At 46.6% G+C, this 15,691-nt stretch overlaps 1 protein-coding gene across 1 annotated transcript in view; it reads right to left on the reverse strand.

Annotated features, from left to right (window-relative positions):
• The window catches only part of DCTD (dCMP deaminase), a 67,707-nt gene extending 52,463 nt beyond the window's left edge, over positions 1-15,244 (reverse strand). The window contains exons 1-2 of the mRNA XM_077279556.1: positions 15,117-15,244; positions 12,190-12,301 (exon numbers count right to left, since the gene is read on the reverse strand). Of these exons, the coding sequence (XP_077135671.1) occupies positions 12,190-12,301; positions 15,117-15,124 (120 nt within the window). The 5' untranslated portion in view covers positions 15,125-15,244. The remainder of the gene's footprint in view (positions 1-12,189; positions 12,302-15,116) is intronic.
• Between the last annotated feature and the right edge of the window lie 447 nt (positions 15,245-15,691).

Raw genomic sequence — 15,691 nt, forward strand, 5'->3', positions numbered from 1 at the left:
ATGGACTGGTTCTGCTCTCTGGCAGGCTGAGATGAATCTGGATATCCATCTATCTCCTGCAACATTGTGACTATACAAAGCCCCTAGCGCTGAAACTTGCACTTTCAAGGTGTTAACTGAAAGGCCTAAATCACGTCCTTTTTGGAGAAATTCAAGAATAATAGGGACTGGAATTTCATTTGACAGGGCTGAGGGATAGAGGCTTAAAAATTTTTTCCATACTTTTACATAGATCGATGTAGTGGATCTTTTTCTACTCAGCAATAGGGTATCAATTACTTTATCAGAGAAGCCCCTTAGTTTTAACAGCTGCCTCTCAAATCCCAGGCTGTCAACCGTAGACCCTTCACATGAGGGTGGTTGAAGGGTCCCTGGAAAAGCAGATCTTGATTCTCTGGGAGAATCCATGGATCCGAGATGGACATGGCTCTGAGCAGGGAAAACCATGGTCTCTTTGGCCAGAATGGAGCGATCAATATCACATTCGCTCTGTCCTCTCTTATCTTCCTGATGACTGTTGGAAGAAGAATCATTGGGGGAAAGGCATATGCTTTCTGAAATGTCCATGGAATCTGGAGGGCGTCGAGAACATCGGGGTTGTCTGTTCGAAACATTGAGGCGAATGTTTTTACTTGCCTGTTGTCTCTTGTGGCAAAGAGATCTATGTCGGGTATACCCCATTTTATAGTTATCATACTGAATATCCGACGATTTAACACCCACTCCCCCTGATGGAGGGTATGACGACTGAGAAAGTCTGCTTTTGCGTTGTCTATCCCCCGGATATGTAGTGCTGATATGGACAGAAGATGATTTTCGGCTATAGTCAAGATGTTTTCGGCTATAGACATGAGAGTGCCTGATCTCGTTCCGCCTTGATGGTTGACGTAAGCCACCGATGTCATGTTGTCTGAGAGCACCCTGGTATGTGTTCCGTGCAGCTGCGGGAGGAATTCACATAGGGCATGATAGATGGCTTTTAGTTCTTTTTTATTGGAGGAGTCGTCTAATTCCGTAACCGACCACAGCCCCTGGACAACCTGGTTTCCCAAGTGTGCCCCCCAACCATGAGGGCTGGCATCCGTAAAAATTATGTTTGAGGGTTTGACCTCCCAGGGAACCCCACTAACTAGATGATCTGGCTGTAGCCACCAGGTTAGGGATTGGACTACATCATTAGAAAGGGAAATCTTACCGTCTAAACGCCCTTGTAATTTTATCTCCTCATGTAAAATTGTATACTGTAAGCACCTCGAGTGGAACTGGGCCCACGGAACCGCTGGGATACATAACGTGAAGGAGCCAAGCAAGGACATGCCTTCCCGGAGGGAAATTATAGGTTTATCTAGTATGGACTGAACTTTATCCCTAATTGTTATCTGTTTAGATTCTGGGAGGAAACACTTTTGACTTACAGAATCTAATATAATTCCCAAAAATACCTGCCGGGTTGTCGGGATCAGTCTAGATTTTTCCCAATTTATTATCCATCCTAAATTCTGTAAGGATGAGATCATATGACATAGTCTTTGCTGACATTGCGAGGTGGATTTTCCCACTACTAGCAGGTCGTCTAAGTACGGGATTATGAGTGTGTCTTTTAATCTTAGATAAGACATAACCTCTGACATTAGTTTAGTAAATACCCTTGGAGCAATTGATAGTCCAAAGGGCATTGCTGTGTACTGAAAGTGCCGTATACATCCATTTAATATAACCGCTACGCGGAGAAATTGTTGATGCTCTTTAAAGATTGGTAGATGGTAATACGCATCTTTTAAGTCCAGAACCGCCATAAAGCAATAGGGAAACAGGAGTTTTACGGTGGATCGAATGGATTCCATTTTAAAAGTTTGATTTTCTAGGAAGGTGTTCAGTTTTTTAAGATTTATGATGGTTCTGAATGATCCATCAGGTTTTGTGATTAGAAACAGCGGGGAATAGAACCCTTTCCCTTCCTGAAGAAATGGAACCTCCACCAAAACTCCTTTGGATAGCAGATTCATTACTTCTTGCTGTAATGCCTCCTGTTGAGACTGTGACTTTAAGGAAGTCAATAGAAATGAGTCCGAAGGGACTCGGGCAAATTTTAATTTTAAGCCAGAGGTGACGAGATTATTTGCCCAATTGTTCGAAGTTATTTTCCTCCATTGGTCTGAAAAAGAGGATAATCTACCTCCCACAGGTAGATCTGCTCTAACGGGGCTTGTCTTCAGATTTAAAAGGGCGCTTCCCAAAGAATGCACCTCTTTGTTTTGCGTCTCTAGGGGTCCAGCGATCTTGGTTTTTAAAATCTTTTCTTTTATTAAATATGGGCTTCCGGAACGCTTTCCTATAGAATGGAAGGTAATTATTATTAGGGAAGCCCTTCTTTCTTTCCCCCGCTTTAGTTAGAATCTCGTCCAGTTTGGTACCAAACAGGTACTCACCCTGACATGGGAGGCCACATAACTTAGACTTTGTCTGTGGATCGCCTTTCCAGCCCTTAAGCCATAGGGCTCTGCGTGCCGCGTTTGTGAGACCTGCTGATTTGGCTGCCAAACGTATAGAATCGGCCGATGAATCCGCCAAAAAAGCTGTAGCCCCTCTAATTAAGGGTATAGAAGACAGCAGTTTGTCTCTGGAAAGACCACTTTTAAGGCCTTCCTCTAAGTCACTCAGCCAGACCAACATGGACCTAGCGGTGCATGTAGCAGAGATAGATGGTCTGAAGGCTCCCGTACACGACTCCCAGGCTCTTTTTAGTAGTGAGTCGGCTTTACGGTCTAACGGGTCCTGTAATGAGCCTGAATCCTCCACAGGTAGCAAAGATTTTTTAGATGTAGATGCTACCGCAGCGTCCACTTTTGGCGCTTTTGACCATGTCGAGAACTCTTCATCATTGAAGGGATACCGTCTCTTTGAGGATGGAGGTAACCCCCTTTGGCCCTGGCTTTCCCATTCTTTTTTAACTAAAGATTTTATTGCTGCTATCACCGGAAAAGAAGGCCTTTTCTTTTCCGATAAGCCAGCGAACATAATGTCCTGCTGTGTTCTGGGAATTTTAGAATCTTCGATACCCATCGTATTACACACGGACCTGACAAGGTTGTCAATACTATCCGTGGGAAAGCATGTATTCTGTTCCTCGTCCGAGGAAACATATTCGCAGGAGATGTCAGAGTCCGCTTTCTCCCTATCCGAAGATGGGTCAGATATAGGGGATTCATATCCTTTTTTACTTCTAGTATGTGGCTCTTTATCAGAACCTCGCAAGGCTTGTAACTCTTGCCTTATCATGAGCCTGATGTCCTCAGATTTAACTGAGGCTTCCTCCCGCAAGGTAGAAGCAATACATGATTTGCACAATCTCTTTTTATAACTATCCGGGAGAGGCTGGAGACATAATGCACACTGTTTGTGCTTCGTTTTCTCTGTTTTCTTTCCCTAAGTGTATAAAGGGAAAGGGAACACCAGTCAGCTTATGAGGGTAGAAGCACACTTACCCCAGTGAAGCTTTTACGGTACCGATTGACGAGGAGATTTAGGTGGAGAACCGGATTTCTTCCTGGAGGATCCGCTCTGTTTGGAGCGACTGCTGCTGCCCCGTGTACGTGGGGTAGCCGCGGTGTCTTCTATGGAGAGCATCGCAGGGGTCTGTGACGAATCCATTGTGGACACCGGGCGCTTGTGCCGGCGTCCTTTTACATGGGGGCCGCCATCTTCTTCCGGTTGAACCCGGAAGTGCTAACCACTTCCGGGTCGCGGCCATACTGTGTGCACTCGCGCTGTCACCGGCATCAGCGCGGGTGCCGTCCACCTCCTCCTCCGCCCGGAGTTTCAATTCAGGACTCCCGGGTAAATTGTGGAGCTCCACGCCGCCTGAGCGCTCGCCAAAGCGCAGCGCTTACCTCTCCTCGGCGCTAGGTCCCGCAGACTGCCCGGATGGATTCCCATGAGCCAGGAACCCCTGCAGTTGTGGCCTCATGGCGTCTGCCAGCAGAGGGGGGAACTGAGAAGAGGACCCCCGACGCTGCATCCAGCCCTGGAGCCCTTGCCGTCCTCACAGGTAAACTGCGCAAGCGGCATCCAGGCTAGGCATCCTCTTCTCCGTGGATTCCCGTAGGAACAGGAAACCAAACTGTGGGAGCGAGGGGGACCGCCCCTTTTATCTCTCCGTAGGGTTTCCTGTTCCTAGGGGCGGATCCCCTCTCTCAGTGGGTGCTGTCGTGGAGAAGAGAAAAATTTTTTTGATATATATTTGTACAGCACATATATATATATATATATATATATATATATGTGTATATATGCATTAGTTGGCATTTAATTATGCCTCTGTATGCCCTCACCTTTTTGTGCCCCCTCATACTATCTTCCCCCGTGGGTGGGTATCTATTTGTGATTCTATCATTGTTTATTTTAATTGTTTTTAAATTTTTTCATTAATGTTTCTCTTTTTTCTGATTGTATATTTTTTAGCTCTAATTTATTGATGTCTGAGCGTTCATTCCACCAACTCACATCTATATATCGTTGGCCGTACTGGAATCCCTTCCATCATACTGCAACTTCCATTATTTTTTTTCTCAATAAAATGGACTTGATTCTTCAGTTTTTTAACTATGACATCTCTTGTTGCTACTATATATACTTTGTTTGTGGTGGGGATGCATGGGTTTGTATATTAATGACCGTGGCTTGTTTTACCACATTGTTACCAACTGCCGTTTATGAACCATACCTACTGGTGTAACTGATTATTGTTGCTGGTTGTGAGTTTACAATGTGTTTCTATTTCTTTTCAAGTCTGTTTCATTGTATACTTACCGGAGTGCGCGTGCGCCGCCTCTCTCCCTGCCCCCTGCCGTGGTGGCGTCTCTCCTGCCTCGCACGTGCGCTCTGGGCCTTTGGTCCCAGGCGCGCCTGTGATGCATGACGCCCTCTACTGCATGGGGCTCGGCGTGCGGCGTGCGCACGCGCCGACATACCCGGTGTCCATTGGCTGTTGCTTCACATGTGACCGGTCACATGTTTCTCTGCCGGCCACATTTAAAGATGGTGGATACGCTCAGGGGCATCTCCCCTTGATAAAGCTATCAAAATCGTGGGCGAAACGCGCGTCGGGGACTGTGCCTGAGGATCTACCCGGGGGTGCGCCGCCTTGGTGCCTAGCAGCGGTAAGAGCAACCTTTATTACCGGTCTTTTTCATGCCAGTTTGGCACATAGATATATATGCTACTATAGCAGTAGGCCTCTTACCAATAATGGTATGCATGCTGGCCCCATAGGCGGTGCACACCAGGCGACCCCCACTCATCTCTTTTACCATCCTGGTTTTATTACACCTTGTGTTATTTTTGTGCACTGACTAATTATTATGTATATGTATTAATAAAGTATTTGATACCTTTATACTCCGTATTTTTCTCCTATTTTTTATATATATATATATATATATATATATATATATATATATATATATATATATATATATATATATATATATATATATATATATATATATACATACATATACATATATACACTCACCGGCCACTTTATTAGGTACACCATGCTAGTAACGGGTTGGACCCCTTTTGCCTTCAGAACTGCCTCAATTCTTCGTGGCATAGATTCAACAAGGTGCTGGAAGCATTCCTCAGAGATTTTGGTCCATATTGACATGATGGCATCACACAGTTGCCGCAGATTTGTCGGCTGCACATCCCAAAGATGCTCCATACAAGGCAGGATGGATCCATGCTTTCATGTTGTTTACGCCAAATTCTGACCCTACCATCCGAATGTCGCAGCAGAAATCGAGACTCATCAGACCAAGCAACGTTTTTCCAATCTTCTACTGTCCAATTTCGATGAGTCTGTACAAATTGTAGCCTCAGTTTCCTGTTCTTAGCTGAAAGGAGTGGTACCCGGTGTGGTCTTCTGCTGCTGTAGCCCATCTGCCTCAAAGTTCGACGCACTGTGCGTTCAGAGATGCTCTTAGGCCTACCTTGGTTGTAACGGGTGGCGATTTGAGTCACTGTTGCCTTTCTATCAGCTCGAACCAGTCTGCCCATTCTCCTCTGACCTCTGGCATCAACAAGGCATTTCCGCCCACAGAACTGCCGCTCACTGGATTTTTTTTCTTTTTCGGACCATTCTCTGTAAACCCTAGAGATGGTTGTGCGTGAAAATCCCAGTAGATCAGCAGTTTCTGAAATACTCAGACCAGCCCTTCTGGCACCAACAACCATGCCACGTTCAAAGGCACTCAAATCACCTTTCTTCCCCATACTGATGCTCGGTTTGAACTGCAGGAGATTGTCTTGACCATGTCTACATGCCTAAATGCACTGAGTTGCCGCCATGTGATTGGCTGATTAGAAATTAAGTGTTAACAAGAAGTTGGACAGGTGTACCTAATAAAGTGGCCAGTGAGTGTGTATATATATATATATATATATATATATATATATATATATATATATATATATATATATATATATATATATATATATATATATATATATAGACACACACACACACACACACACACACACACACTGTATATATTCGACATTACTCATAGTCTTAACAGATACCGCGTGACTATTTTCATGAGGACTAGCATAACTTTTACTAGTGTGCACACCCACACGTGAAGGGAGGGAATGTACGGGTGCCGTCATGGGCTCAGAGAAATACCGTTATCGGTAAGTAACTATATTTTTCTCTGTCCCCCATGACAGCACCACGGAGAGATTTGCAGAGATTGTACAATAGGGAGGGACCACCGCTTCCAGAACCGTACTCCCAAAGGTAAGGTCTGAAGAAGAGGCTAGATTCAGCCGATAGTGATTAAAGAACATAGTAGAGGGGGAAGATGGCGTAGCAACTCTACATATCTGTTCTATTAAGGCCCCGTCTTTTTCTGCCCAGGAGGCTGCCACCTCTCTTGATGAATGGGCTCTTAGTTTTTCTCCAGGATGGCTGATTCATGTGAGGAGTATGCCAGGGTGATGGAGTCCCTTATCCATCTTACAGCGTGCCCTTAGAAGCTTTTTCGCCCCTCTTGAGGACTCTGAAAGCACACAAGAGACCTATGCTTCCTACGCTCCCGTGTGGCCGCTAGGTACTGGATTAGGCATTTCCCCACGTCTAGTGTATGTAAGATTTCCCCTTCACTATCTTTGAGATTGGGACAAAAAGCAGAGAGGGAGATCTCCTGAGATCTGAGAAACCGCGATGCCACTTTTGGAAGTTAGGCTGGGTCAATCTTAAGACTAACCCTATCCTCTAAGCTGTGTGAAGCGAGGGCTGGCTTGACAATGTCTGAATGTCACTGACCCTACGAGCTCTCATGAGAGCTACATAAAGTGATGTTTTAAGGGACAGATTCCCAGAGAAGCCTCTGACTGGGCCAAAAGGAGGTTTGGATAGGGATGTAAGATCCAAGTTTAAATCCCAAGGAGGAGTAAACCGAGAGGGGATGGGTCTAGACTTGGCCAACGCTTTGATGAACCTGGATATCCCCCGATTCCCAGCTGGGTCGTAATTGTACAGGGCCCTTAGAGCCAAGACTTGAATTTTTAAAGTATTTGTGGCTAGCCCCTGTTCCAACCCCTTGTGCAGAAACTCTAAGACAGCTGTTATTGGAAACTCCCTCTTCTAACTTGGAACCTGAAAAGAAGTTCCTCCAGGTTTCCCCCCCCATGCAGTTTGGTGGTTCCTATATGGTCTTCTCCACTCCTGGAAACATTCACAATTAATATTATAGTTAATATTCTGAGGAGTTGCACCAGTGAAGTCTGGGTGACCAGACTTTTGACCATTGCCACATATTAGGGCTTAGAGTACCGGCCCCCGACCACCTGCACCATATTTCCATGAGGAGGGGACTTGGAGAAGCGACATGTGCCTGTTCAGACTGGATTACACAGTCATGCACCGCGGCGTCTGCGTCATAGGGGCGCGCGCTCACCCCGCACGTGTGCACTAGCCTCCGGTCCTGGACTGCTGGAGATCAAACCAATAACAGTTAGTACGTAGATAATGGCAGAGCATTAGGATGTACACAGTACTCATCCAGGAGATCACATCTATTCCGAATCCTTAGATGTCTAAACCCCAAGCAAGGGTTGGATATTATTGAAACTAAGGAATACACAATCCGGCAGGTGATATTTCCTGACATTACCAGAGTTGGCCTTCTCATTAGAAGCGCTGAAAGGGAAACGTGGATCATCACTCCTATTTTACACACATATACATATCCTAAAAGGCAAGCTTGTGTCAGTGTTATTTATACACCCAGACAGCCATGGAGGGAGTAGCCATACTCTAGAGAAAAGCAGGTTTCTTCCCACCAGAGAGGTGCTGATTCGCCACAAGGTAGCAAAGGCAGACATGCCGTCACTGGTAACCATAATACAATAGACTTATGGGACGAGAATCTGTCTACTGGATGTTAATCAAGGAAACTAGCCTGATTGTCGTATGTGGAATTGGGAAGGATTCTTTCCTTCCACCTCTTGATATTTTCTGCTCCCCGGACAGTAGTATGTCCTTTTATAGGTTGAGAAAACTGTTCCAAACGGAAGAACTGCTAATTTACTAAGCCAATTCAAGCATAGCTGTTTGATTGGCTAAGCCCTGTTGTAAAGAATGAAGCAACAGAAGTTGGAACTGGGTACAAAACCACTAGGACTCTATAAGCCAGAGTTGGGGCCCAAGACATAAATGTGAAGTGGTAGGCCAAAGATATGTCTTGTTGCGTGGCTGCAAATCGTAAGTCAGAAAGTCTAACCCAGAGGCAAAAAAAGCCACCAAGCCCAAAGTACTATGAAGCACAGAGGCACTATGACACTAATGATACCCCCCGAGGCACAGGGGCACTGAAGCTATATGATGCAATAAGATGCCCATAAGCACACATTTTGATGCTTAGAGGTGCCATGAAGCCCTGATGAAATATGAAGCAAAAAAGCACAATGAAGCACCATGATGCAATAGAATGCATAAAGGCAATATGAAGCACTATGATGCAAAATGATGCATAGAGGCACTGTGAAGCACTATGATGCAACATGATGCAGAGGCTCTATGATGCCATATGATGCAAAAGGCACCATGATGCAATATGAAACACTATAATACAACATGATGCACAGAGGCACTATGATGCATAGAGGCACAATGACGCAATATGAAGCAGAGGTACTCAATATGATGCATAAAGGCACTATAATGGAACATGATGCACAGCGGCACTCAATATGATGCATAGAGGCACAATGATGCAATATGAAGCACCGAGGCACTCAGTATGATGCATAGATGCACTATGATGCAATACAACGCACAGAGGCACTCAATACGATGCATAGAGGCACTATGATGCAACATGTTGCACTCAATATAATGCATAGAAGTATTATGATGCAATATGATGTACAGCGGCACGCAATATAATGCATAGAGGCACTATGATGCAATATGATACATAGAGGGATGCAATATAATGCATAGAAGCACTACGATGCAATATGATACACAGACATATAATGCAGAGGTACTATGATGCAATATGACACACAGAGGCACTCAGTATGATGCATAGAGGCACTATGATGCAATATGATACACAGACATGCAATATAATGCATAGAGGCACTGATGCAAAGAGGCACGCAATATAATGCATAGAGCTACAGTCATGCTTGAAGATGCCAAACAGGCCCACAGTTACAAGCAAAAGAGCAATTTCTCAGAGATACGGATAAGCCTCCACTCTGAATAGTACATCTCATTTGTCAGACTGACCCCACCCAAAGGAGCTAACTAATGAGCCGCAGCTGAAGGGCAGTCTTCATGGAGACAAAGTGCTCCATTAACACCATGTGTCCTCCCAAGGCATAGAGTAGTTAAGTTGCAAAGAAAAGTGAAACACCTGTTTATCGAACCAAAAAAAAAAAAAAATGAAAAACATGCTTCCAAAAAGTCACTCTGAAGTCCAATCATGAGGCTTTGCGCAGACAAGACATGCAACTAACTTAAATCAAATCATGAGATGTAGCCTGGACATATGGCCTTATTAGGGTATGTGTCCACGTTCAGGCTTGCTTCAGGCTTTGGTCAGGATTTTATGCAAGTAAAATCCTTACCAAAACTGCACCTGAGGTCACTGGCAGGTCACCTGCGGTGTTCCTGCGTGTTTTGCTCATTGTAGCAACATGCTGCGTTTTGATAAAATGCACCCACCGCATGTGCGTTTTCGCGACAAAAACGCATGCGTTTAACGCATAGTGGAGTCGGGATTTCATGAAATCCCCTCCACTATGCTGTAACATCTGGACGCAGTGTTTCCTGAACGTGGACACATACCCTTATAGCCTAGAGGTCCAAGGCCTAGCTGTGTATATGTGAAACCATACCTCACATATGAAGCTCTAGCACAGCTTTGGCACAAAGGCATGAGCTATCAACAGAACATTCCACCATGCACTTACCTGTGCTGGCTCCATACCTGCTAAAAAAAACAAGGGGAGCGGGTTAGGCCTCTTTCACACTAGCGTCGCAATGCGTCGTTTTGGAGAAAAAACGCATCCTGCAAAATTGCTTGCGGGATGCATTTTTTCTCCATAGACTAACATTAGCGACGCATTGCCACACGTCGCAACCATCATGCGACGGTTGCGTCGGCACAAAAAACGTTGCATGTAACGTTTTTGGGTGCGTCGTGTCCAGCATTTCCGACCGCACATGTGTGGCCGGAACTCCGCCCCTCCTCCCCGGAGCTCACAATGGGGCAGCGGATGCGTTGAAAAACTGCATCCGTTGTGCGGCGCTTTCACAGTATGCGTCGGTACGTCGCCACGTCACATTGCGACGTGCGTCGTACGACGCTAGTGTGAAAGTAGCCTAACACCGAGAGCCCATCATGAAGGGAAGCGGCGTCCCATCAGGAATGCTGCATTGCTGTCAATGATTTTCTCTCCTGCCCCATGAGATCCAGGAAACCAGCCTGTTGCCTGTCTCGTTCCGCACTTTCTACCGTGAAACGCAAGGCGACCTTATGCCCCGGCGCCCTGCTCTGACGTCAGCTGAAGTGCGACAGCCTTCTCCACCATGCGTCCTCTTTGCCGCCTCTCCCCACACACCCTAAAGGCCCGTATACCACACCAGCCGAGGCAGAGAACCCCCGCTGCCTGGATCAGTCTGGCCTGGCAACAAAACTTGAAGTAGCGGTGGCTTGCCAGCCGGTGTTAAAGCAGAGTGCCTCCGCTACGGGAGGAAGCGGCTCCACCCAGGAGCCTCGTCCGCTCACTGGTCTCTGTGGCTGAGGGTCCCTCCCCCCCAGGAGGGTTTCAGCCCTGGGCTCAGCTCCGGTGTTCTCTGGAGAAGATTCTGGGAGAGGCAGCAAGCAGCTTTTTTTTTTTTTTTTTCTCTCCTTCACGCTGCACACCGGAGGCCCTGGCTTTTGCAGCTTGCAGGCTGACGCTTCAGGAGGGAGAGCGCCACTCTTCCCGCAACCACAGAGGGACCCCCCTGGATGTTTATCGCTGCTGCAGCATCTTACCCGAGGAGGTGGCCGCGAAGTCCATGCCACCTCCCCCGCACACCCTAGAGGCCCACTAGCCCCAGCGGTAGCGCTTCTGGTCACACCAGCCAAGGCAGGGGGACCCCTGCTGCCTGAGTTGGACTGATTGGCCCCGGAATCTAACGATGTCTTCCAGTCGGTAAGCTGCAGGTCTCCCATCAAGGACAGGAAACCAACTGATGCGGGAGAGAGGTACCGCCTTTTTATCTGTAGGTTTCCTGTCCTTGGTGGGCGGATCCCCTCTCTCCATGGTGCCGTCATGAGGGACAGAGAAAACAGGCATTTTTTTTTTTTTTTTTAAACTGCAGCAAGCAGCCAGTAAGGGATACATCACTGGAATCAGGGTCCCTGCCCCTACATCATGCTAATCTCACAATTCATGGTAAAAACCTGCTGACAGATTCCCTTAGTCTGCTCCCATTTTTCGAGGCAGATCACAAAACTTTCAAAACACTGCACATGTAATTTCTTACAGTGATGAAACCAATTGCATAATTCCCCCAAAATCATTCTCCCGTATGCAGTGCACAGAGCTACTATGTGACGAGAAGAAAAGGCGCCTCCACGTTACCGTCGTCAGGCGAGATAAGTGATGCGGGGCACTTACTTGGGAACTTGGATCTTTACTTCTCTGAGCAGATAAAAAGGCAACAGCCATAAAATATTCACACCACTCCAAGTAGTCTTCGCGCTTCTTACACATCGCATCAACTGGCTGCCTAGAAAGCAAAATGTAAATGGGGAGAGTGCAATGAGCCTTAGAAATCCGCATAGCAAACAATGCAAATATTGATAGCTGTCAATTCTTCCCGGGTCAGCAGCCGGCTCCCATGACACTCCATCAGATCCCAGAGCAATTGTAAATAGCACTAATGAACAGATTTCCATAATCTATGCCAGGAGGGATTCTGGGTAAAAGATGCAGCACAGAGCCCTGGCCAGCACTGGTGACTGCAGCCCTGCAGGGAGCTGGTACCAGGCCACGACATTTCTTCATTTACACCAGGGTTTAGTACGAACACAGCCACAAATAATGACCATTAGGGTTTATGTATTGTTTTATACACTTCTATCAAGTAATCATCGACCTGACAGCTAGCGGAGATGAGAAAAACGGGATTTGTGCCATCTGCAAGGCAAACGTTCTGCTTATGGCAGCGCAGCGGAGATCTCACCCTTCACACATCAGATTCATGGTCTGCAGATCCCCTGACCTAAACACAACAGCCCCAATATGTCAGAGTCAGGAGACCCACAGCCGTCATCTCACCCACACAAGTCAGATGTGTGAAAGCGGCCTAATCTATCATCTAGAGCACCATGCAGGAGCCAGGTCACAAGACATGGGAGATTATAAAATACACACATCTCCCGAAAACTTTCACAAGGCAAGAAGGCTTTCAAAATTAGCAAAGTGAATGAACTAAAGAGAAATCTAAATCAAAGGCTGCTGTGCCGACCTTCACCTTCAAACCAGCAGCAATCCTTCTAGGCCCACTGACACAGTCAGGGATTGGTAGGATCACAGTCAGGTGCATCTGTAACCATTTATACCGGACAGATAACGGGGAGGCGTCCGATTGGCTCCAAATTTATCCTGCAGCAGAACAACTACCACAGATACCCAGCACATGTCAATATGAACCGTTCGGGGAGTACTAGAAGTGATGACTTGTACCCCACAAAGCCCGTCAGTGAGGGACTACATGGAGACAGAAGGATTTGCACATGCGACATCCACAGATCTATGGTCAGTTCTCCAAGATGTTTGGAACAACCTCCCGCCTGAGCTCTTTCAAGAACTATGACTCCATTTCATTATATCATTGGCGCATAAATTTGGATGATTTTTGTGCCTTTTTTGCTGGCATCCAATTCAATATTCTAGATTTGAATCTTTTTGTGCTCGCCTGATTTTTCAGTTTTTTTCTTTGTAGATGGCATTTAGCAACTCCCAATCTTTTAGCCCGATTCATCAATTGTGACTATTTAAAAAGTTACAAAATCTGGTGCACCTCTACTTCTGTCCTCACAGTGGTGTATTTTTTTCGCACATTTTTTGCAAGTTTTGACCACTCTAGTGTCTTCCCTATGGAGTTTTTGTCTTCCTCTAGAAGATCATATTAGGTTATACTGTAGGCTGAAAACAACAACAATAATAATAACAACATAGTATAGTTTTTCTGATTCACTATGCCTTTTTCTTCATGTGCAGGCATTGTAGGACCTTGGGTATCCATGGTTACGACCACTAGCAACTAGTCACTATATCAGTGGTCATAACCATGGATACATAAGGTCCTGCAATGCCTGCACATGAGGAAAGACATCGCAAATTAGAAAAACTATACTACATTTCTAATAGAAGGTATTTGATAATATTTGTTACTACCCCATTACATATTGGGATAGGATCTTTGTGATGAGAATACCCCTTTAAGTGTAACTTCAATCTATAAAACTGACGCCAGCATGCTTTTTTGGGGTCCAAAAAGAGTTCAAAACAGGAAAAAGGCTTTCTTTTAATAAGTTTGTGCAAAATTCATGAATTGAGTGCGCCATTTTAATGAATTTAACGCAAAAAAAAACAGCTACTAATATCACAAGACAAAAAACTAAAATTACTTAAAGGGAATTTGTTAAGTGTAATCCTGGGGAGGCTGCAGTACAGAAACAGTCTGATCTGAGCACACAGTGTTTCACAGCAAGAGACATTGCTTCGCTGCAGGACCTTGGCAGCCTGGAAGAGGAGCAGCAGCAGTGGACAGAACTGCACAACTGAACACCGTGGAGTGACGGGGCGCAGGCACAGAGACGGGAGTAACAGCGTGCAGTGACGGGGCGCAGGAGTAACACCGTGCAGTGACGGGGCGCAGGAGTAACACCGTGCAGTGACGGGGCGCAGGTACAGGAGTAACACCGTGCAGTGACGGGGCGCAGGTACAGGAGTAACACCGTGCAGTGACGGGGCGCAGGTACAGGAGTAACACCGTGCAGTGACGGGGCGCAGGTACAGGAGTAACACCGTGCAGTGACGGGGCGCAGGTACAGGAGTAACACCGTGCAGTGACGGGGCGCAGGTACAGGAGTAACACCGTGCAGTGACGGGGCGCAGGTACAGGAGTAACACCGTGCAGTGACGGGGCGCAGGTACAGGAGTAACACCGTGCAGTGACGGGGCGCAGGTACAGGAGTAACACCGTGTAGTGACGGGGCGCAGGTACAGAGACTGGACACCGTGTAGTGACGGGCAGAGGTGCAGCAGTAAGAGCTGAGGAACATTGCACAGTGATGGGGCACAGGCCGCCTGCACTGCTTAGAATTACACTGCACCCACACATTACGTCACTGCCTTCTCCATATCTGATCTGCCCACAAAACCAGGGCGATGTGTAACACTGCCTTCAGGAAACCGCACCAAAATCGCCATGTGTGGACCTGTCATCATGTATACAGGACAATGGAGACGAGGAGCGTGCGCAGCACAGAGCCCAGCTGAGAACCAAACCAGTGAGTGACGCACACACTACATACCCGCTCATGGTTACGGCTCGGCTCAGATCTCCCGCGTGTAACTAATGACGTCACACGTATAGAACTATATCCCGGTCTGTCCTGTCTCATTGGCTGAACTACTCCACGCGTCTCTACGTCGTTAGCCACGCCCATGATCGCTGCTTCTGTGCCGGGTGTGACGTTTACACGAGAGTAGTATGCGCATGCGCTCTGGAGTTTTTCTGCTCTCTGTCAGGAATGATATAGGTGGCACTGCGCAAGATGTGTATGCGGCTGTCCGCGCTCTCCAGGGCGATCACCTTGCGTGCAGCCGTGGTTCTGTAACCTGTATTATGTAGCGCAGAGACAGTACTATGCTGTGTACTATACTGTGCTGTGTTCTATAATATGCTGTGTTCTACACTGTGCAGAATGCTCTGCTGTGTACTGTGTTATGTACTATACTGTGCTCTGCTGTGTACTGTGGTGTGTACTATACTGTGCTGTGTACTGTACTCTGCTGTGTGCTGTGCTCTGCTGTGTACTGTGCTCTGCTGTGTGCTGTGCTCTGCTGTGTACTGTGGTGTGTACTATACTGTGCTGTGTGCTGTGCT

Source organism: Ranitomeya variabilis, chromosome 1 (genome assembly GCF_051348905.1).
Source record: "Ranitomeya variabilis isolate aRanVar5 chromosome 1, aRanVar5.hap1, whole genome shotgun sequence".
Taxonomy (NCBI): Eukaryota; Metazoa; Chordata; class Amphibia; order Anura; family Dendrobatidae; genus Ranitomeya; species Ranitomeya variabilis.